Source organism: Prionailurus bengalensis, chromosome A2 (assembly GCF_016509475.1).
Source record: "Prionailurus bengalensis isolate Pbe53 chromosome A2, Fcat_Pben_1.1_paternal_pri, whole genome shotgun sequence".
In the NCBI taxonomy this organism is placed as follows: Eukaryota; Metazoa; Chordata; class Mammalia; order Carnivora; family Felidae; genus Prionailurus; species Prionailurus bengalensis.
Window position 1 is genome coordinate 7,842,862 of NC_057348.1, and position 22,455 is coordinate 7,865,316.

The 22,455-nt window shown below is 56.3% G+C and overlaps 1 protein-coding gene across 3 annotated transcripts; it reads right to left on the reverse strand.

Annotated features, from left to right (window-relative positions):
- Nucleotides 1-498: 498 nt before the first annotated feature.
- Nucleotides 499-20,103, reverse strand: TYK2 (tyrosine kinase 2). 3 transcript variants are annotated; one of them, XM_043586497.1, is made up of 25 exons: nucleotides 20,005-20,102; nucleotides 18,961-19,139; nucleotides 18,480-18,695; nucleotides 14,412-14,535; nucleotides 14,132-14,279; nucleotides 13,618-13,781; nucleotides 11,680-12,046; nucleotides 11,076-11,273; nucleotides 10,820-10,977; nucleotides 8,859-8,967; nucleotides 8,578-8,767; nucleotides 8,393-8,496; nucleotides 8,126-8,308; nucleotides 7,952-8,039; nucleotides 6,898-7,025; nucleotides 5,876-6,011; nucleotides 5,638-5,792; nucleotides 4,748-4,898; nucleotides 4,226-4,323; nucleotides 3,766-3,958; nucleotides 3,319-3,437; nucleotides 2,813-2,985; nucleotides 2,481-2,598; nucleotides 1,953-2,063; nucleotides 499-1,867 (listed from the first exon to the last, which is right to left on the reverse strand). In XM_043586497.1, exons 3-25 carry the CDS (start codon nucleotides 18,673-18,675, stop codon nucleotides 1,733-1,735), a joined length of 3,546 nt encoding a protein of 1,181 aa, XP_043442432.1. In that variant the 5' UTR covers nucleotides 18,676-18,695; nucleotides 18,961-19,139; nucleotides 20,005-20,102; the 3' UTR covers nucleotides 499-1,732. The 3 variants fall into 3 exon arrangements, 2 of the variants coding, with proteins under 2 accessions (XP_043442432.1, XP_043442433.1); XM_043586498.1 differs by having other exon boundaries at nucleotides 19,996-20,034; XR_006298253.1 differs by lacking the exons at nucleotides 499-1,867; nucleotides 2,813-2,985 and having other exon boundaries at nucleotides 20,005-20,103.
- Between the last annotated feature and the right edge of the window lie 2,352 nt (nucleotides 20,104-22,455).

The following is a 22,455-nucleotide window of genomic DNA, read 5'->3' on the forward strand; positions in this document are numbered from 1 at the left end:
TTTAAGTAGGCTCCACACCTATCGTGGGGCTTGAACTCACAACCCTGAGATTGAGAGTCATATTCTATCTATCGAGCCAGCCAAGCACTCGACGTTACTATTTTTGACAAAGCATAGTATGTGTACAGATTTCCTTGTATCTGGACGAAGTGTCTCTGGAAGCAGAAACAGGAAACCAGATGACATTAGTTGCCTTCAGAGAGACGACAGCAGTGGCTAACAGACATTTCACTGTTGATTTCAATATTACCTGCTCACCCCCGCCCCCCCCACCCCGCCTTACAACTATAATGCAAATTTAGTATGCAAGCTGTTATCAAAAGCAGATCTCAATACACGAGTATGGAGTATGGAATTATCTGGAAGAGGGGAGATGCAACGCACAAGGTCTTGAGAAGTCAAATGAGAAAGAAAAATATTACACGGCCTTTCACAATGTGGCTATACATCTCCCATCTCAGGGACGTGTTGAGTAGAAACGCTTTGGCCAACACCAGATTAACAACAATATCAAATGTTTATTAAGTACTTGTTTGCAGGTATCTTTGCTAAGAGTCTGACATGAAGGACCTCATTAGCTATTTACATTAGTCCGCTGCAGTGGTGAGCATGACCACCCCCAGGTCATAGTTGAGGAATAAGGCCCAGAGAGGGAAAGCCATTCACCTGAAGTCACACAGGGGAGGAAAGGGTAGGTCTGGCACTCGTCTACATGGCATGTCCCCCCTCCCCCCCCCCCTGCAATTCACCTATTTAGCAAGTAGTTATTGAGAGCCCTCTGTGTTCCAGGTACTGGCCTGCTGCTCGCTGGTGATTCCGAGGTGAACAAAGCTTAAAGAGTTCAGCCAGGTTTTTTTCTGCAGAAACTTTGCTCCGGCTGCAATCCCCAGGGGCGCAAACACCTGCTGCAGAAGGGCCCAAGGACCACAGCCTCCAGCAGAGAAAATAGGAGTTTATTACCAGCTAGCGGAAATGGTGGGTCCTAAGGGTGGGAGCTGGCGGGGGAGGCGGGGAGGTAAAAAAATCGGATTCGAAGGCCTGAGTAGGTCCTTGCTGGTCCTGGGTCCCTCAGGGGTCTGCCCCAGGCTCATAACCACGGAAGGTGCTATAGTCTGAAGGTGTGCATCCCCTCAAAAAAATTTTTTTTAAAGTAGGCTTCACGCCTGGTGCAGAGCCCCACGCAGGGCTTGAATTCACAACCCCGAGATCAAGACCTGAGCTGAGATCAAGAGTCGGATGCTTAAGCGGCTGAGCCACCCAAGCGCCCATCAGAATCCTTACATTGAAATCCTAACGCTCAGTGTGATGGTATTAGGAGGCGGGCCTTTGGCAGCTGCTAGATCATGAGGGTGGAACCTTCAGAAGCGTCTTTACAAGAGACTCCAGAGAGCTCTCTAGCCCTCTCCCACCCTGTGAGGACACAGCCAGCAGGTGTGGGCCCTGAACCAAGAGGGCCTTCACCAGAATGTGACCATGCTGGTGTCTTGATCTTGGATGTCTCAGCCTCCAGAGCTGTCAGAAATACATTTGTTGGTGAGCGCCCCCACCAGAGGTGTTGGTAAAGCAACCCGAGCGGACTAAGACAGAAGTCCGTTCACAGAGGTGGGGTCTCCAGACAGAATAAGGCACAGGGAATGGTGAGGCCGACCTCTCCCCCTTCGGATCCTCTCGGGGTGGGGAGCCCCTCTCCTGGGTGTCTGCTCCAATACCCTGAGAGCTGGTGGTAGAGGCTTCAGCACACATTGAACACTGAGGCGGCCTGGCCTTGGTATTTCTCCTGGACCGTCTTGAGAATGGGGATGAGGTTCTGGAAAGTGGGGCGGAATGAGGCCTCTGCCTCCCAGCAGTTCTTCATGAGGAGGTAGATCTGGGGAGGAAAGTACTGGAAATGTGGCGGCTGCTCTTTCTGCAGCCGGCTGATGGGGAGGTGAATGGGGGGAGAGAGGGCTCACCTCGCAAGGGCATTTCTCTGGCCGCGGCAGCCTCTCCCCTCGTTCCAGCAGCTCAGTGAGCCTCAGCACCGTCATCTGCCCTTGGGTGAGGCCTATGAGCTCGATGAATTTCTACCCCGAAACAAGACAAGGTCTATTCAGGAGGTGTGTCTACCTAGACAGAGGCTTCTAGCCCCGCCTCTGCTGCTTCTTGGGGCAGAAGTTTACACTTATGACTTCATCTCCCTGGGCCTTGGTTTACTCACCTGTAAAAAGGGGCAGTAACATCTACCGCTGGGGTTACTGTGGAAGTTAGGTAACTAACATTTATAGAGTAAGTCTGAAACAGGTGTTTGCTATTAAGTCTCTGTTTTTATCTATCCAGAATATTTTTTTTTAAAGACTTTTAAGTAATCTCTAAATCCAATGTGTGGCTTGAACCCCATGGGATTAGGGATTAAACCCTTGCTAAAGTGGAGGGGCTGGGAATCCAATGCATGCCTTTCTAACTCCTCTGGAAGGGGGTGGGGCTGAGGGCCTGTCTCTCACCGAAGGGGGGCTCTGGCTGGAGTCACAGTAGGTCAGCAGCTCATACATGGTGACCCCGAAGGACCAGACGTCGGATGCATAGTAGAACTTACACTCCTTCAGGCACTCTGGAGCATACCTGGGGGGATGGGGCACTCAGGCCTTGGGCCAGACCAGGTTAGAGTCTTACCTGGGGCTTGGGAGCTCTCTGGTTCCAGTTAGGGCCCCACCGGGGTGGGGGGCAATTTCACTGGGATCAGACCCTGTCATCTGAGACCCCAGCATCTATCTCCTTCCCCCTGTCGGCCCCAGGTGACCCTGACACCCCACTTCAGCTGGTCCTGTCTGGTCACCAGAATACGGGGCTGTCCCCATCTTCGCGCACGCGGTAGTACTCATGGCCTTCAGGCACAGCCTTGGCTAGGCCAAAGTCCCCGATTTTGACCAGCCTGTCGTTGTCCAGCAGCACGTTGCGGGCGGCCAGGTCTCGGTGGACGTAGTGCTGTGCATGAAGGTAGGCCATGCCCTGGGGGGAGGGGGAGCCGGGATCAGTGGGGCGGGGTAGAGCCTGAGGAGTCTTGACCAGGATCAGGAGGGGAGGGGGCGATCAGGTCAGGATGGCGGGGAGCAGGTGCAGGAGCAGGCAGGATGGCAAGCGGAGCCCAGCAAAAGGGAGGAGAGGTGATGGCAGGGGCGGGACAATCGGGAGGGACTGGGCTGCCGGGCGTGCCCAAGTGGGCACAGAGATTCCAGGCGAATGGAAACTGGGGATGCGGGGAGCCGGCCCAGGCCTGGGCACTGGTGAGCCGACTGTATGGGACCCTCAGGCCAGGCCAAAGAGGAGGGGCCACTGGCCCACCTCACAGATCTGCTGGGCGAAGAGTAGCAGTTGGGCCAGTCCGACGTTGTGCCGGGGAAGGTAGTCCCGGAGGCTGCCCAGAGGCACGTACTCCATAACGAGCTGCACCGACTTCTCTCCTGATGCAGAAGGCGGGGCCGAGCGGGGATGGAGCCCGGGGCTGGGGGCCGCCCATCCCGAGCCCCGCAGCGCCCCCGCCCCACCCCAGGCGACGCCCTGACTCGGCCACTCTAGGCCCGGTCCTCAGGTGGGACAGCTCACCCTAAACCTCATCCCCACGTCCCCGGGTGACGGAACCGAAGGTCCCTCCCATCCGTCCTGGCCCCAGCTGCGGGCCAAGGTGGGAAGCAGGCAGCCCCGGCGCAACCACCCCACCCGAGGGCGTCCTCCAGTCAGAAGCTGTAATTGGCCAGGCCCTGTTGGCCCCGCCCACCGAGCCGCGCCCACCTTGGTCCTCACAGCATCCCTTGTATTTGACGATGTGCTTGTGGTAGAGCGTGCGCAGGATGTCGATCTCTCGCCGCCAGCCAGTGCGGAGCTGGGGGCCCCCGCCCGCCTTGAGGGCCTTCACAGCCACCATCTCGCCGGTGCCGTCGTTAGTCGGGTCGTAGCAATACAGACTGACCTTGCCGAAATGACCCTGGCCCCAGAGCACGCAGGAGGGTCGGCCCTACCCCGGCTTCCCAGGACCCACTCCAGTCGGGTCTGTTTGGAAAATCCTGGGCCCCACCTACTCCGTGTTAGGGGGTCTCCTTGGGGCCTAGGCCTCCTTTTCAAATCCTCAGGGCCTCCTTTGAGGCTGAGGGTCTCATAGGCCAGGCCCTTCCCATATTAACTTCTGACCCAAACTCTTTTTACTCCACCAGGCGGGCTTTTGACAGTCTGGGCCCTGCCCCAGCCCCCTCACCTCGCCCAGATCCCGGATCTTTTTCAAATAGCGCTTGTGGAAAACGGTGGGGTCTGATGCAGGCGAGTCGGGGTTCACAGCCAAGACGTCAGCAAGATCTGGAAGTCACAGTGGGTGTCACTGGACCCCTAACTCTTCCAGCTACTTGGAGGCACAGAAAGCAGGTGTCTGCTCCCCCAGCATCTGATCTCAAATATAAGGAAACTTTTCTGCAACAGCTGCAAAATTCCACTTCTTGTCCAAAATACAGAACTGGCTGCATCAACACTGACGCCTGGAAGTTCTTAGATCGGGTAAAGGGTATTACATCAAGAGAGAAAGCAAAAGCAAGAGAGTTGCTGCAAGGGCCTAATTTGTCCAAAGAGGTTGTGGCTCTCCCTACATAAGACTTTGAGGGGAGCACAGGCATCCGTACAGCCTTAAGTGAATTCGAAACGGGCACGCATGCCGAGTCCCTGTGCAGAAACCTCAGGTGCACCATGCGGGCATAAGCAGGGGTCCCAGCAAGGGGGTGGGGCTCACTCTGGGGCTGCAGCTGAGTGAGGTCACGCAGGATGGTGCGGAAGGAGGGCCGCTGAGCTGGTTCATAGGTCAGGCACTGGCTGGTGAGTGTGGCCAGCTCCGGGCACGAGGGCTGAGGAAGCTGGTGCTGCTTCTGGTAGAAGCACTCTTTCTGCCAGGAAGGGGACCCACAGGAGTCAGTGCCCAGCCCTCACCCCCACTCCTGGTCCCCTTCTCCAAAAGAACAGTCAAGCTCTCAGAGCAAGCTAGGTCCTTGTTCTTGTCACTCCCATTTTACAGATGCGGCAGCTGAGGCTTGGCAAATGGAAGCAGACTTGATCACCACTGCAGGGCCAGGACTTGATCCCGAGTCCAGCTGAGCGTGCTGGGCTCGAACACCTCACACTTGGCCCTTCCTGCCCTGGCTTCCACCCACCTCTGCGCCTAGCCCCTCCTCCGTCTGCCTCCAGGAAGCTCCTGCAGCGATCTGAACGCACCAGACCCTCGGGGCCTTTGTACATGCTGGGACCTCTGCCTAGGCTGCGCTTCCTAGCCTGGTCACTGCAGTATTTCTGCACTTAGATTAAACCTCCTCTGGGAAGCCTTGCCTGACCCCTCAACTGGTTCCGGGGAGTCCGCTGGTACTCCCTCACCCCCACAGCCTGTGCTGCTCTCATCACGGCCCCGGGTGCTCTGCTTAAAACCGAAACACGTCACTTATTTGCTGTATGTCACGACTTTATGACGTAGGGACTGGTTAACCCCAAGTGACGGATAACCTGATGGAGCCCCGGAGATACGAGGCCACACGGCCAGAGAGGAGGCAGCTCTGGACCCCGAACATGCCCTCTGGACATCTTGGAAGTGCCAATCCCCTTTATAGGATGGACCCAGACAAGCCCTGGACGTACCTCAGAAGGGCCGCGGCCCTGCAGAGGGGCCTCCCCGTCGAAGCAGATCTCCAGGAGGGTGACACCAAAGCCCCATTTGTCAGCTGCAGTGGTTAGGGTGCTGGCCCCACCTGACAGGCACTCGGGGGCTGTCCAGGGGATCCTCTCTACCCGCTCTGGAGCCAGGGTCAGAAGTCACCAAGGGTGAAAAGAGCGGGGGGAAGCCCGTCCCTGAACCCAGCCCTGCCCGGGTCCTCACCCTCCCTGGAAAGGGCGCCCAGGCCCACACCGGGATCGCTCAGCTTGATGAAGGGGCTGGTGCCCTCCGCCAGTCCCAGCCGTGCCAGCAGGATGTTCCGGCCACACACATTACCATGAACCAGGCTCTTGTCTTCCTGTGGTGGGGTGGAAAGGGGGCATGGCCAGGGGGGGGGGGCGCTGTAGATGCTGCCCCCAGTCCCATCCATGTGGTCTCCACAGGGACGGCCCACGTGAAAGAAATAACCGAGGTCAAATACACCACAAAACCCATAAAACGATCATGGTCATCATGGGGATCCAAATACGTGGTCAGTGGGACCGGGTTGCACTAGGCACCTAGTAGGTCCTTCCAGTTTTCCCAGAGCTGGGGCCAAACTTCCGGTCAGGTCCAACTGCTCTCCTCTAACCAAGCCCGGGGAGCTCTTTCCCCAGGGCCTCTAGGCTGGCTATTCCTTCTTCCCAGAATGCACTTACCCAGATACCCTCGGGACTCCCTTCCGCACTGCCAGGTCACCTTAGTGAGGCCTTCCCCCACCCATCTATTTAAACCTTTGCTTCTTCCCCAGACCCTGCTTTTCCCCCCGTAGTTCTTACGACTTCCTAAAACACCACGCAACATAGTTAATTATTATTTGTTTGTTCCTCCCAACTAAGTGCCCAGCTCCCTAACAACAGAGACTTTTGTTTTGTTCTCCATTGTGTCCTCAGGGACGAGGACAGAGCCTGGCACACAGAGGTGCTCTGGAAACTGGGGTGACTAGGCCAGGAGGAGCTGGGATGAATGGCAAGAGTGACAGAGGCCGCGGAGGCCAAGCCCCACGGGACCTCAGACACTATAGAGAGAGGTGAGGTGTTCTCTTGGGGGAGATGGGAGCCACAGGGGTGTGTGAGCAGGACAGGTTCATGGAAAGATCCCCCAGGGCCAGTGTGTGGATTAAATAACGTGTTGAGGCCTCCACACCCAATGCTGAGGCCACCCTGGCGCTCCCATTGACCCAGGCCCCACCCACAGGCACGCACCAGGTAGCTGAGAGCGCTGGCCAGCTGCTGGGCCACTGCCACCTTCCAGGCCACAGGCACGTGGCCCCTCTCCCGCCGCAGCCACACATCCAGGGGTCCGTGCTCCACGTACTCTGTCACCATGATGTCTGCAAAGGCCCAGCAGGGGCTGCCCACCTACCTCCACCCTCCAGGGCACAGGTGGTAGGACACGGGGGCTGGGACTGTGGGTGGGGAAGGTGTCGGGACAGAGGCCCGGGGGGCAACTTGGGAGTGACGCTGGGGTGAGGGGAAATGCGGGATGGAGGGTAGGCAATGTGGGTGCAGGCTGAGGCAGAGGTGAACGCTGGCATCTGAGTCCAGGGTGGGGCCGGGGAAAGCTGACATGTAAAGTGACAACGTGAGGATGTCACTGGGGAACCGGGGGTGGGTACAGGCGAGTGGAGGTGCGGAGGTTAAGACAGGGGCATCATAAGGGCTGACAGGATCCCACCAGATTGGGGCACTCACGGGGTGTAGACCCGCGTTGGAGGGAAAGCCAGAGAAATGGACAGGTGGGGTTGAGAGTGTGGGGGCTACTGGCTGGGGTCACCCTGGACGTGGAGTTTTGAGGTACACACAGGGTAGGGGTAGAGGTAGGGGTGGAGGCAAGAGATCTGGGAGGACTGGGGAGCCCAACGGTGCCGGTGTCTGCGTGGGGTCACAATGCCAGTGGGGTCAGAGAGTCGAGAGATGCCGGGGATTAGGGGTGTCAGGTGGTAGATGGGCTAGGGATCCAGCCAGGAGTCAGGGTGTAGGTCAAGGGTTAGGGTACAGCCAGGTACTGGAGTAGAAGGAAAAGTCAAGGTATAGTCAGGGATGAGGATGCAAAGTGAGTGTTGGGATACAGTCAGGGGGTGGGGTACAGGTTGAAGGTCGAGTAGCCACAAGTTTGAGGTGTGTAGTCAGAGATCATGGTATAAGTCAAGGTGGAGCGTGGAGTCAGGGGTGAAGACACAGGTCAAGGGTCAGGGTACAACCCAGGGAGTGGGTATAAGGGGACTGCAAAGCGGGGGGCGGTGGGGGACCCACTCACTCTCAGAGCCGTGCACGCAGACGCCGTGCACAAAGGCCAGGTGCACGTGGGAGACCTGGCTCATGAGGCTGGCTGTCTCGTAGAAGGCCTGTGGACGTGGGGCAGGTCAGGTGGCCACAGACCCTGACCGTCCCCCGCCATCCTGCCACCTGGCCCCTGGCGGTGCTCACTCACCAGGGCGATGTCGTGGTGACTGGGGTCCAGCACCTTGAGTACCACTCGTAGCTCCTGCCCACGGTCCCCACTGGGCGTGGGGGGGTCCCCACCATCTGCCGTGCCCTCCTTGGGGCCTCTTTCCCCCACCCGTAAGATGCCCTCATACACATTGGTCCTCGTGCCTTGGCCCAAGTGAGACAGCTGGAGGGACAAAGCACAGAACGTCTCCATGACAACAGCTCGAGGCCGCCCTCCCCAGTGCCCCGGAGCCCCGACTGCACGGACCTGGGTAATGTCATCCTGGCAGACGCGGTGGAAGCTGAGCTGGCTGAGGTTGAGTGGCCCAGGGCTGGCCCGAGACCCACGCATGATGATGAGGTTGGAGAGCTCTGGGGGTTGAAGTGACATCACCGTGGGCTGGCACGGGGAGGAGACGCCCCCCCCCTCCCCAACGGCTCCCCGTACCATACCTCCGGGCCGTGGCAGGCAGCAGCGGCGCAGGGAGAAACAGTCGTCCCCGGCCCGCAGCGAGCAGCCCTGCAGGGCGGTGCGCAGCTCCCGCACGCTCGGGAAGGAGCGGTCCCAGCCCTCCAGCTCGAAGCTCCCGGCCCGCAGCTCAATGGGGAATTTACGGAGGTGCAGCTGCTGCCTGCCAGGTGCCTGGGGTGGGTGGCAGGGGTGGGGGCGGTGAGCAGGGGTCCAGGCAGGGAGCGCGCCCAGCCCCGGCCCGGGACCCCCGCCCCAGGCCCACCTGGTCACGCTGGGCCACCGTGAGGATGAGACGGTTGAGGTGGCTGGTGCTCCAGTGGATGAGGTAGAGGCCATCTTCGGGCCGCAGCTTGGCCAGCACGAATGGCTCCCTGTAGAAGACAAGGGGGGCGTGTCGGGGAACCCCAGGGTACGGCTGGACCCGCGCCTGGCCACAAGGACACACGAAACCTCCCTGACGAACGAGCCTGACAAACATCAGACTCGGGCACTTATGTGCAGACGCTGAGTCTGAACACAGACGCGTACCAATTAAACACGGTCTTGCACACGAACACTCCCGGGGCGATAGAGGTGCCACAAGAGGCATACGCTCGTGTGTGACAACGGCTGGACAGTGTCACCAACATGGTGACACACACACAGACGGTCAACTGCATTCAGACACTGGATGGGCACACACCCTGCCAGCCACCTTGACACGCACGCAGCACGTAGTCTGTCGCACGTTCATAGGACAACAGTCACAAGTGCAGCCGCTTACCCGTTATGACGTGGTGGCACAGGGGCATCGATATCCCAGACCCAGAGGTGACAATGTCGTGAGCACAGATAGGCAGTACGTGGGCTGCAGCCACAGAGGCCCAGACACCTACGCGTGTGGGGGCTCACATGCTACTAGACTGAATGTCCATGTGTCCCTGGAATTCCTGTGCTGAAACCTAACCCCCAAGGTGACGCTGTGAGGAAGTGGGGCCTCTGGGAGGTGATCAGGTCACGGGGGTGGAAAGCCCACGAATAAGATCAGTGCCCTTATAGAAGGACCTCAGAGAGCTCGCCTGCCCCTTCCACGTGAGGACCCAGCCAGATGGCTGTCTATGACCCAGGAGGCAGGGCTCTCAACCGAACACCGGACCTGCCTGCACCTTGAACTTAGACTTCCGGCTTCCGGAACTATGAGAACCAAACGTCCGTTGCCTCTACATCACTCCGCCAATGCTACTGTCCTAGCCGTCCAAACAGACCAGGACACACGCCGATGCGGCCCCCGGACCCCAGGACGGGTGGCCGTGCACATCGGCTGGGACATGGCACAGCCACGGCCCTCAGGAGGTGGGATGGCCGCTTCACCCTCCTCTGGGGTAGAGACCAGGCTCCGAGCCGTCGGACCTCTTAGACACCTCGATGGCCCGTCCCGGGGCCACAGATGGCGCAGGACCGCCCAGGCACGGGTATGAGGCACAGACGAACCGCGAGTCACAAACCCTGACCCAGGAGCATGCAGGATGGCCACACGCGTGTCTGAGGACCACTTAAGTACTGACACTTGACGTCCTTGGCCCCGTATGTCCGAACAGAATTGCACAGACAGTGACCAGGACACACACACACACACACCTGTGGGGATGTAAACACACATGTATGTGAAGGGCCACTAGCGTTTGTCCAACCTACAGCTCCACAAAGATCACCCGTCCCGTCACGTAAAAACAGGCAATGACGATTTTATATGCAATCATAAAACACAGCCGCACACCCAAAGAGCCGTTAAACGTGTGTGGTGACAGTCCCAGACCCAGGTACTGTCATGACAAGTGCCCACGCCGCGGCAGGCACCCTCTCTCCCCCTATAACCCGAGGCGTGCACACGTGCACCCACACAGGCGAACACGTGTGCACCCACGGGCATGCACACACGTGTACACACATGGACGCCATAGGCACAGATGCATGTGCACGTGTGTGTGCTTACACACGGCCACACTCACAGCTGCGCTCACACGCGTAGGCATGTACTAAGACAGGAAGGCTTGCTCGCACGTGTATACTCTCACACGGAGGTGAGCACACACCACACACACACACACACAAACACACTAATGTGAACGCACGCGAAGACCTCGATACAAACACCTCGTTCAAGCCTCACCGTCCCTGGAGCTTGCGGCCCGGCTGGCAGCCCCACGTCGCCCCATGTCACCCAGCCGCCCTCCCAGCACTCACAGCAAGGGCCCGTGGATGCCATCCCGGATGCTCATCACCAGCCGCGGAGGGGCCACCTCCCGGCACAGGTAGTGGCTCGAGTCGGCCGTCAGGCGGAAATAGCCGTCCACCAGCGACACCAAGGACAGGGCCACAGCCCGGGAAGGCAGGGTGAGCTCCTGCGGGCCGGGGTGGGGGTGGGGGTACGTCAGGCAGCCATCGCAGACCAGAGGCGCCCCCCGCGCCCCCCGTCAGGCCCGCAGCCCCAGGGCCCCACCAGGCACTTGTCCTGACAGTGGATGCTGACGTGGCGCTCTTTCAGCACCACGTGGGTGATGTCCTGGAAGTCACAGAAGTAGGCCCATGGCGCTTCCTGAGGCCTGTCCACTGGCTGGTTGCCCACCTCCTGGGCCTTGCTTTTCTTCCCTGATGGGCCAGCACGGGCGTTCCTGCTGCAACCATCGCCACTGGGACCCTGGAAACCCAGCAGGGCCGTGCCAGCTTAGTCCCCCGCACAGTTTTCCCGGGGACAGGCTCCTCAGGCATCCCCCTAAGCCCCCGTGTCACAGATGGGACGGAGACCTTCCCCCAAGAGACACACACGCCAGAAGACAGAACCTCAGGGAGGAAGAGAGGGGGAACCGAGCCCTCTCACCCCCAGGTACCAGACGAGGGTCCCTCAGAGATGCAGACCTCAGAAAGTAGGTCCCTAGGGGGGAGACAGAGGCTGCTCCCCAAAAATCCACCCCAGGGGACAGACAGACACACCCCAGGGCCACGTGGGGAAAGGGCTCACGGCAGCCACCCTTGGAGGCCAAGGCTGAGCAGGAAGCCCAGCCCCAGCCACCGGGGCCCCCGGATGGAAGAGGCACTCTGCTCACCTCTGCCTGGACTGGCCGCCACCGGATGCCACCAGTGCCTGTCACCAGCACCTCATGAGTAGGGGGTCCGGGGGCCAATTCAGGCCCAGGCTCCGGGGGGGACCGGCCCCCGTCCCGGACGTAGCAGGGGTCCCCCACGGCCTGGGCCCGCTCCTCCAGCCGGCACACGAGCACGCGCTCCGTGCCGAAGCGGGGTGCCAGCTGCTCCAGCGTGGCCAGGTACTTGACCATGATGACCGGCTGGGAGACGTGGCCCGGCTGGAAGGCCCGCACAAACCTGCGGAAGAGCCTCCGTAGGCGCAGCCGTGTTAACGCGTTGTGCCGCCGGAGCTGCAGGCGGAAGGAGCGTGGGATGCAGTCCTTGAAGCTGGGGGGGCAATCAGGAAGGGCTAGTCAGGAGCCCGGTGGCAGGCGCAGCCGCGCCACGCTGGGTGAGCGGCCTAACCTCTCTGAACCTCAGCTGCCTCGTCCAGAAAACAGGCCGGCCGTCGTGCAGGTGGAAAGAGAGCGACGCAATAAAGGGCCAGCATGGGGAGGCCAGCCGGTGTCAGAATTCGGGACCAGACAATGGGGCTAAAATCCCAGCTCTTGGACAACCTCCTAAAGCGCTCGGTCTTCTCATATATAGGGTGGGATCACACAGGGCCCACTTCCAGGCCTGAGGCCTGAGGGCTGCTGACTGGCACATAGTAAGACCTACGTGAACATCAGCTGTTACTACTGGAGAAGTCACGATTAGTTTTTATCACCGATATGATGATTATCGACAAAAGGCACAGCTCTGGGAGGCCCCTCTGCTCCTCACAAACCCTTATCCTCTCCCCTCTTCTCCCACCGCCTGTCTGGCATCTGACCTCCAGTACAGCTCACTTAGCTAACAGATTTCTGAGCCTCAGTCTCCATGTCCCAAGCCCTCTCTCCCACCCCTAGATCAGAGCGATCCAAAAGCTTGAGGCTTTAGCTGCCTCTTGCCCCCACTTCCAAGCTTCCCAGGGCTCCTTGGAGCCCTTGGGAGAAAGGTCCCCTGACTACAGCCTGGTGGACTCAGGCCCCCATATTCCAAGTTCAGATCTCCAAGAAGAAGGCCACTGCTGCCTACTGCCTCTGGGCCTTTGCGTATGCTCTTCCCTCTGCTTAGAATGCTTGGGCAACACAGTCCACATCTGGATAAAGCTGACTCAAACTTCAGGTCTTAGCAGAAATGTCACTTCTCCCAGGAAGCATTCTCTGATGTTGAGGCTAGAGGGGGTACTCCCTCCGGGCTTCCAAGCACCTTGGACTTTGTTGTCCCAGCCTGCGTCTTCCAGAGTGATAACATGACAGAAATGGAAAGACATGTGCTTTAAGAACTGTTGGTCTTGTAGGATCCATTTCTCTCACTGCCTCCTCCAGGCAGTGTACCCGGATTACCCAGGCCCTCACAACAATGGAGGTGCAGACAGCTCACTCCCAGCTCCCCATGCTCCTATGTCCTTCCTTCCCTTGAACTCTAAGGAATTCTCCGAGTTTACTCTGCTCCACCTACACATCCTCCAACATATCTGCCAGGCCTCGGGGTCTTCGCACTGGCTGTTCTCTCTGTTCAGGACGCCCTCCTCTCGGATACGCACCACGCTCCCTCCTTCACTTCCTTCAAACCTTGGAATCTGAATGCTACCTTCTCCTTCTTCCTCCCTTCCTGCTTAATTTTTTCCCCTCTGTGTGTAGCATCACCTGAAACCCTGGACCTTTCGCTTTTGCAGTTCTGTGTACTGCCTGGTTCCTTGACCAGACATGGGTTCCGAGAGGACAGTGATTTTTGTCTGACTCGTTCACTGTTGTGGCCTCGGCACCCGGCACCAGCATACGGTAGGCACTGAACAAGCCGAATGAAGACATTGCAGGATGCAAGGTCTACTGTGACTCCCAGATACCTGTCCCCACCCCATTCCCGGACACCTGATCTTCTTGGCCACCTTCTCCAGGGGGATACCATGGCAAAGGGCGAGGTGGCAGAGGTGCAGAAAGGCCATGCCCAGGCTCTCGTTCTTAAAATGGTGGATCTCCTCCTCGCTCGACAGCTCCCACAGTGGTGCCACATCATTCACAAACTCGTGCTTGCCCTGGGTGGGTGGGGGGAGCGGGCAGAAAGGGAGGCATGAAAACCTGTTCCCTCTCTGGCTTCTGTCCACTTTCGGGATGGGAGGGAACCCCCATTTTCTGGAAAGGCCAAATACGCAGCATACATGCCTCCTCTGCCCCACCCTCGGCCTGTGGCAGACATCACTAATTGATCACAGCACTCTCTCCCACACAATCCTGTCTCAGAACCCTTTGGTTCAGACAGCCAAAGGATCCCAGACGGCAAGGGCTGAAACCTATTCGCTTTAGTGAACTGGGGAGGGAAGTGGAGCTCCTCAGCTACCCGAGTCCCTCACAAACAGCCCCACGTCCCCAGCAGCCCTGCACACACCTGCTCAAAGAGGTACTCAAAGGAGGCTGGGTCCAGGAGTTGCACCCCCTGCTCTGCCTGTTCTGAGGAAGACTTGGCCCTGGTGGGCCCACAGCGGTACACGGCTGGCTCCTGAGGATTCATGCTGTGCCAGTTCCGGAAATAAAACCTGCAAGAGGGGAGGGAGGGGGAACAGCTGGGGCCTTAGCGTGGACTCAGATCAGCTCCAGGAAGGTGGGGAGCGGGGGAACGAGGGGGGCAGAACAAAAGGGGGCGAGACTTCCAAGGGGCCTTCACCCACCTCATGCGGAAGTACAATGTCAGGTTCATGTCTCTGGAGACCTCCAAGATGTGGTTTGGGGGCAGCCACACCTGGGCCTGGGCATCAAAGAGGGCGAAGAGATTGAGGCAGGATGGAGTGATGCCTGGAACAGGGAAGAAACAAGATCAGGAGTCCACAGCTGCTGCCATCTGCCTTGTGGACCCCCTCATAGGCCCGGCCCTCCCCTCCCCTCCCTCCCCTCCCTCCCCTCTGCTCCTCCTGCACATCGAGCGCAATGCAACATGTTGACCATGCTGCGGCTTCACAGACTAGATTTCCTATCCTGGTTTCTGGACAACGGGATGTTGGCGGAAGGGAGACGCAGATTCCCAGGCCAGGAAATAAACTGTCTCGCACCTTCCCTGTCTCAGGGGTGGTGGAGACCCCTTGTGCCGAAGCTACAAGATAGAAGTGAATCATTCAACCTGCATTAGATTTTAGGTAAACCTTTGCTGCCCTTGACCCAGGAAAATTTGGGAGGCTGCCATTCCTAGAGCGAGAACCTATCCTAGACCGACCCACCCAACTCTACAAACTGCTGGCACTCTGCCTGGTCTCGCTCTGAACTCCAGCCCCGGGGGAAGAGCCACCTGCCTCCTGGCTGTCTCCCCCTGGATGCCAGAGCCCTCTTAGATGTGCCTTGTTTCAAAGAGATCTTGTCTCAGGTCCCCAGACCTGCCTCTTGTCTGCCCAGTTCTTTTTTTTTTTTTTTTCCCCTTCTGTCTGCCCAGTTCTTTAAACTAGGACTTGGTCCTTGTCCTCAACTCCCCCCCAGCACCCCACATCAGACGGGTCACAAGGCCTGTTCTGTCCGCATCCTGCAATCTCCCTGGGTTCCTTCCGATCCAAAGCCCAGCCCTAGTCCAGCCTCCAGACTTGCTGTTGTTTCCCACACCGGCCACCCAAGGCACCCTTTTACATACGTCACTTAATATTTTCGTCTAAGATAGTCCATCCAGAATCATTTATAATCACCGAAGTACAGAGACAAGATAAAGACCTAAAACTTGACTGCTACAATGGAAGCCTCTGCCTACATTCTCTTCCTTTCCCCTCCTGTAAAGAGGTAACCATACTCCTGAAATAGAGTTTATCATTTCCATATCCTCTACGACCTAGTCTCAAGCGTTATAAGCTCTAAATCTAATATTACACTATAGGTGTCCTTCTATAATTTTTTTTTTAATTTTTAATGTTTATTTATTTTTTGAGAGAGAGCGAGCGAGCGAGTGAGCAGCCAGGGAAGGGCTGAGAAAGGGAGAGAGAATCCTAAGAAGGCTCCGCGCTGTCAGTGCAGGGCTTGAACCCACAAACTGTGAGATCCTGACCTGAGACGAAACCAAGAGTTGGAAGCTTAACCATCTAAACCAACCAGGCGCCCCTACAATTTTCTTTTCCTTTTTAAAATTTTTATTTATTTAAAAAATTGGTTTAACCTTTATTCATTTTTTGAGAGAGAGAGAGAGACAGAGCACGAGCAGAGGATGGATAGAGAGAGACAGAGACACAGAATCAGAGACACAGAATTCGAAGCAGGCTCTAGGCTCTGAGCTGACAGCTTACGTGGGGGTTAAACCCACAAACCGTGAGATCATGACCTGAGCCAAAGTCGGACGCTTAGCCAACTGAGCTACCCAGGCATCCTGCCCTTTTAACGTTTATTTATTTTTGAAGGAGGGAGAGACAGGGCATGAGCGGGGAGGGGCAGAGAGAGAGGGAGACACAGAATCCGAAGCAGGCTCCAGGCTCTGAGCCGTCAGCCCAGAGCTCGACACGGGGCTCCAACTCACGAACCGCGAGATCATGACCTGAGCCAAATTTGGACACGTAACCAACTGAGCCACCCAGGCTCCCCTCTTATTTTTTTGTTTAATGTTATTTATTTCTGAGAGAGAGGGGGGAGAGAGGATCCAAAGTGGGCTCTGCGCTGACAGCCACAAACCCAACACGGGGCTTGAACTCAGAAGGGCGAGATCATGACCTGAGCCAAAGTCAGATGCTTAATCGACTAAACCCCCGGGTGCCCCTGCTTTTTCAAGTTACAATAGGTTTTAAAACCTCACACATGAAGGGTGCCTGGCTGGCTCAGTTGGTAGAGCGTGTGACTCTTGATCTCGGGGTCATGAGTTTGTAGCCCGGTGTTAGGTGTAGAGATTAAAAAATAAATAAAAATTAAAATAAAAAATGGGGCATCTGGGTGGCTCAGTCGGTTGAGCATCCGACTTCAGCTCAGGGCATGATCTCGCAGTCCATGAGTTCGAGCCCCGCATGGGGCTCTGGGCCGACAGCTCAGAGCCTAGAGCCTGCTTCAGATTCTGTGTCTCCTTCTCTTTCTGTCCCTCCCCCATTGACATTTTTTCTCCCTCTCCCCCTCTCTCAAACATAAATAAACATCAAAAATCTCTTAAATAAATTAAAAAAAAAAACTTCCCACATGACATGTGTAACTTTGGTGAAATTCCTTTTTCCTGACTATAGAACATTTCAGCATTCAACCTGACTGCAATTTATGCATTCTCCTACAGAGGGACTCTGAGACAGCCTCCCATCCTTCACTAAAATAAACGAAGCAGCTCCAAACATTCTGGAACGCGTCTCCTAAAACATATGAGCGGAGCGACCGTAAAGTACCCATCTAGGAATGGAACTGTGTGGGATGATGCAAATCGCTCTTCAAGGTCGCTGTGTCCAAGTGTACTGCCTCCCGCAGAAGGAGAATGCCTCCCTGAGAGGCAGCTTCCTAAAGAACCAATCTGTTTTGCTCTCTGGCTTGAACTTTCCACGGCTCCCCACTGCCCCATGAGAAAGCCCAACCCCCTCAGCACAGAATAGCCATGACCTGGACCTGGACCCTGACAAATAAGGTTCCGCTTTCAATTCCTACTTCCCTTACCAAATTCTTAGAACTCACAATGTAGTCCCTCTTAAGGTCTTTTGCTTCCTCCAAAGATCAGGCTGTCTGGGCCCTTTACAAATCCTGTTCCTTCTGCCAGGCATGCGTCACATCACCCGGCACTCCTGTCTGAGCTCTTGAAGAATCGGCCACCAATGGGAAAGTGCAACATGTGATAGATATCCACCATTAGGCCCCCATCAGACTGTGGGTGAGGAGGTTTAAGAGAATTTCCTGGAAGACGGGGCCAATAAGCAAAGTCCCACTGGACAGACCTTCTCCTTCTCTGGAAGAAGAAATTACACTTTTGGGGGCACCTGGGTGACTCGGTTAAGCGTCTCTCTCTTTTTTTAATTTTTTTTTCAACGTTTATTTATTTTTGGGACAGAGAGAGACAGAGCATGAACGGGGGAGGGGCAGAGAGAGAGGGAGACACAGAATCGGAAACAGGCTCCAGGCTCTGAGCCGTCAGCCCAGAGCCTGACGCCGGGCTCAAACTCCCGGACCGCGAGATCGTGACCTGGCTGAAGTCGGACGCTTAACCAACTGCGCCACCCAGGCGCCCCTCTTTTTTTAATTTTTTAAAAATGTTTTTATTTTATTTTTGAGGGAGAGACAGAGCGCGAGTGGGGGAGGCGCAGAGAGAGAGAGGGAGACACAGAATCCAAAGCAGGCTCCAGGCTCCAAGCTGTCAGCACAGAGCCTGATGCGGGGTTCAAACCCACGGACTGTGAGATCACGGCCTGAGCTGAAGTGGAACGCTTAACCAACTGAGCCACCCAGGCGCCCCTGATTTTTTTTTTTTTTTTTTTTAAGTAATCTCTACACCCAACCTGGGGCTTGAACTCACAACCCTGAGGTCAAGAGTCACATGCTCTACCAACTGAGCCAGCCAAGTGGCCTTTCTTGAATTTTTTATTTTTCTCCATCAGCCATCTCTGCTGTTTTCCTATTCATTGTGTTCCTTGCTGGTTTTCCTATTGGAATATCAGCTCTACCAAGGCAGTGATTTGGGGCTGGCACACTACAGTTCCTCACTCGATGTCTGCTGAATATTCGAATGGGCAGAAGGATGGATGGCTGGATGGCCCCAGCTGCTGCTCTCAGCACCCCCACCCCCCACCCCCACCACATGGCCGATGCCCCAGACTCACCGACTTTGTGTGCGATGTGGATGCAGACCTCCTCTGCGGTCAGTGTGGCCTCGCTGAAGGTGACCCAGGGGTCCCCGCCATCAGGGCCAGCCCAGTGCAGGAGGACCTTTAGGCCTCCCCTGGAGACCATGGGCTGAGCCTCATCCCCATCAGGCCTGCTGTCCCTGGTGGTGGCACCCCAACGGCACAGAGGCATGCTCTTGACAGCTGGCTTGGCTGGGAAGAGACAGGCCATCAGCCCCCAGACCTTGACCTGACGTCCCCTCAACCTTCCACTCATCCAGGCTAAGGCCTGAGGGGAAGATTCTGGAACCCCCTCTCTGTATGACCTCAGACACCCAATTCCTCTCCCTGAGCCTGTTTCTACATCTGTTTGATGGAGTTAGAGAACACGCCCGCACCTATTAGATCTGTCATGAACAATAATGAACCCCTTTATTGGACAGGTTTGCACCAATATAAAAACCTGTTTTGAACCCACCTTCCCAAAATCAACAGGCAGGCAGGTGTGGTGAAACAGACCAGGGGGGCAAATCTTGGATCTCTCCGTGTCAAATCAGACAAGTCACTTAGCCACACTGGGCCTCAGTTTCCCCACTGGAAAATGGAGATGCTGGGAGCATTGCCATGAAAAGATGGTTGTAACATCACAGCTCAGCCCTTAACGCAGGCATGAAAAAATAACAAATATGACAAAAACAAGAACAAAATCATTATTATTGCTTCCATCGTCCTCTTACAGGCCAAGATTCCTGCCTCCCACATCTACCCCGGTGAGTAACCCCAGGTACTGCCGACTCCCCTGAGCCTAGGACAGGTTGTGTTTCATTTTCTCCCTTCAATCCAGCTGTGGGGTTTTTTCTAGAGCCAGGCCCGGGCCTCAGGCCTCCAAGTCCTCCAGTTTTAAGATAAACAGTGATCCGGAGAAGAGAATGTCGTCATAGCACAATGTCAGATTCCTCAGCAATCAGCCCCTCTCTGAGCCTGTGTCCTCGTCTGGAAAATGGGCATAGAACAGCCTCTCCTCCCTCAAAGCGTTGTTGGGAGGATTCAATGAGATGAGGCAGGGAGGGCGCTCAGCACAGGGCCTGGCAGGCTGGAAGTACTTAATAAATATTCGCTATTATCATGTGTTAACATTTGAGAAAATATGGTGGGGACGTCCATTTCCTCCTTCCTCATCCCCACCGGGTCCAGAGCCAGCTTTGCAAATGGGGTTGGAGGTCTCCACCCAGGAGGTCCGCATCGCCCACCCCCTTCCCCCCCAAACAAACACCCAAACCTCGAAACTTCGTTGGCAGGGGCAGGAACCACGAGGTGCACCCACCAGGCATTGACCAGTCACAAGGCAGCGGGTGTTGCTATCCTCACCACCACCACCCCCGCCCCCGCCCACCGGCCAAGCGCAGCCACTCCCCCCTCCCCTCCCCGCAACCCCCTCTCCCCTTCCGCCCGCTCCCGCCTCCAGCCGCGCCTCCCGCCGGCCGCTTCCCTCTAGAAGACCTCCCGGCGGCACCTGGCTCACCCTTTCCCGGACTCTGGCTAGGACCCGGGACCCCGCCCCACAGCCAAGGGCAGCCGCCGCCAAATTGCCGCCGAGACACCGCCTCCTATTGGCCACCTGAAATGGGCATAGTCATTGGCCGCCGCTGTGACCCGTCGCAGGTAACCATTGGTCCTTTCGTTGCAATGGTGGAGTTCCTATTGGTCCTCAGCTTCACTTCCCCACCCCCCAACCGCGATTGGCTGGGGCGGCTCCTGGATGCGCTTCAGCGTCAGCGACTGGCTGTTGGGGAAAGTGGGCGGAGATGCGGAAGGGGTGGCTCGCTGGGGTGGCTGGAGAGTGTGGCCTGCCAGTGACGCCTAAGCAATTACCCACGCGGACGGTGGGCCAAAGTTAGGCTTTGGGACTTGGTGTAAACCCCATGTCCTTATCTTGGCGATCAAGGCTGCAGCCCAGCCAACCGCCATTCAGTCTTTCTTCGTCCTGTTATGTGACTCCATTCCATTCTGCCTCTCTTCCCTTGTCCCTGCCTGGCCAGCTCCACCTAGCTGGATGAAGACCTCCTCCACCCCACCCCACCCCACCCTCACCCCCATCCCACCCCACCCCACCCTCACCCCCGCCTCACCCCCATCCCACCCCACCCCCACCGCAAGGAGGCATTTTTGACCTACCTGCTCAAATCCTTTTCCTGATCACCTACACCTCTGAATCTGTCAAAGTAGCAGCTTGGATGTCCCACCAAGTTTTTTGGTTTTTGTTTTTTTGAGTGAGAGAGAGAGGGAGCACGTGCGTGAGAGGGGGAGGGAAAGAGAGAGAGAGAGAGAATCTTTTTTTTTTTTTTTTTTTTTAATTTATTTATTTTGAGAGAGAGAGAGCAGGGGCGGGTCAGAGGTGGAGGCCGGGAGAAAATCCCAAGCAGGCTCTTAACTGACCGCGTGCGGAGCCGGACTGGGGCTACAACCTATGATCTGTGAGATCATGACCTGAGCCAAAGTCAAGAGTCCTACACTTAACCTACCGAGACCCCTGGCACACCAAGGGAGAGAGAGAGACTCAAGCAGGCTCCACACTCAGCGCGGGGCTCCATCCCACGACCCTGGGATTATGACCTGAGCCAAAAGCAAGAGACAGTGGCTCAACCTACTGAGCCACCCAGGTGCCCCTCCACCTTATCTGAGTTCTAATGGACACACAGCAAGTCGCTGTCCTTTACTCAAAAGGCTGTGCATCGAGTGTTTTCATGCATTATCTCATTTGGTCCTGGCAGCAGTCCACTGGGGGCTCATCCCCATTTCTCAGAGCAAGAAACTGAGGCACAGACAGGTGACAAAGACCCTCTCCTTGACCAAACTAATCAGAGCACTCTTTTCGACTAGTCCTTGACCTTGGCCTGAGCCTATCTTCAGCCTGTTCCGTCCAGTCTGAGCAAAGAATCCTTTAAGTCGTCAGCCACTTTTGATATCTGATCAGGTTCCTCCCAGATGGTGTCCACAGAAAACTGGAGAATTATTTGGTGTGGAAAACCCACATATTGGGTATCAGAAGTATTGTAAGTAGAGAAAGCTTTCCTTTAGCATGCATTAAAGAAAACTTTCATGGGCTTCGCCTGTGGGTCCAGTTTTAAAGAACAACAGTAATAAGGCAACTACCCAGCCCAAGAAATAAACACTCACTCCTCCTCAGAAGCTCCTTGTTCTAAATCAGCAAACCCATCTTTCTGTCCCTTTGTCTGCTGTACTTTTCTTTGCAGTCTTTTTTTCCCCAAGTTTTTATTTATTTTTGAGAGAGAGAGAGAGAGAGAGAGTGCATGCACGCGCATGTGCAAGCAGGGAGGAGCAGAGAGAGAGGAAGGGAGAAAATCCCAAGCTGGCTCCACACTGTCTGCCCAGAGCCCTACTTGGGGCTTGAACCCATGATCCTTGAGATCCTGACTTGAGCTGAGATCAAGAGTCTGATTCTTAACCGACTGAGCTCCCCGGGCGCCCCTTTTTGCAGTCTTTTTTTTTTTTAATGGGGCACTAATTTATTTATTTTTAAATGTTTATTTATTTATTTTTAGAGAGTGTGTGACAGCTGGGAAGGGACAGAGAGAGAGAGAGAGAGAGAGAAAGAAGATCCCAAGCAGGCTCCACACTGTCAGTGTTCGAAGCCTGATGTGGAGCTTGAACTCACAAACCGCGAGATCATGACCTGCGCTGATGATTTGGACGCTTAACTGACTGACTCACCCAGGCGCCCCACTTTGCAATCTTTATGACAATCTGACATTTCACTGGAAGTTTCTTTGAGCACTGATCTTCACGCCTGTCTTCCACTCTAGAAGGTCAGCTCCATAGCGGAGGGGTCTGTGTGGTTCTCCACTGCACCCACAGCACCTAGAATTATGCCTGACACCCAGTAGGTGCCTAAGAAACTGGTGGGGTGAATGGCCTAGGGAGCCATTGGGCCTGACCTTCTGTCCTGCTTGCT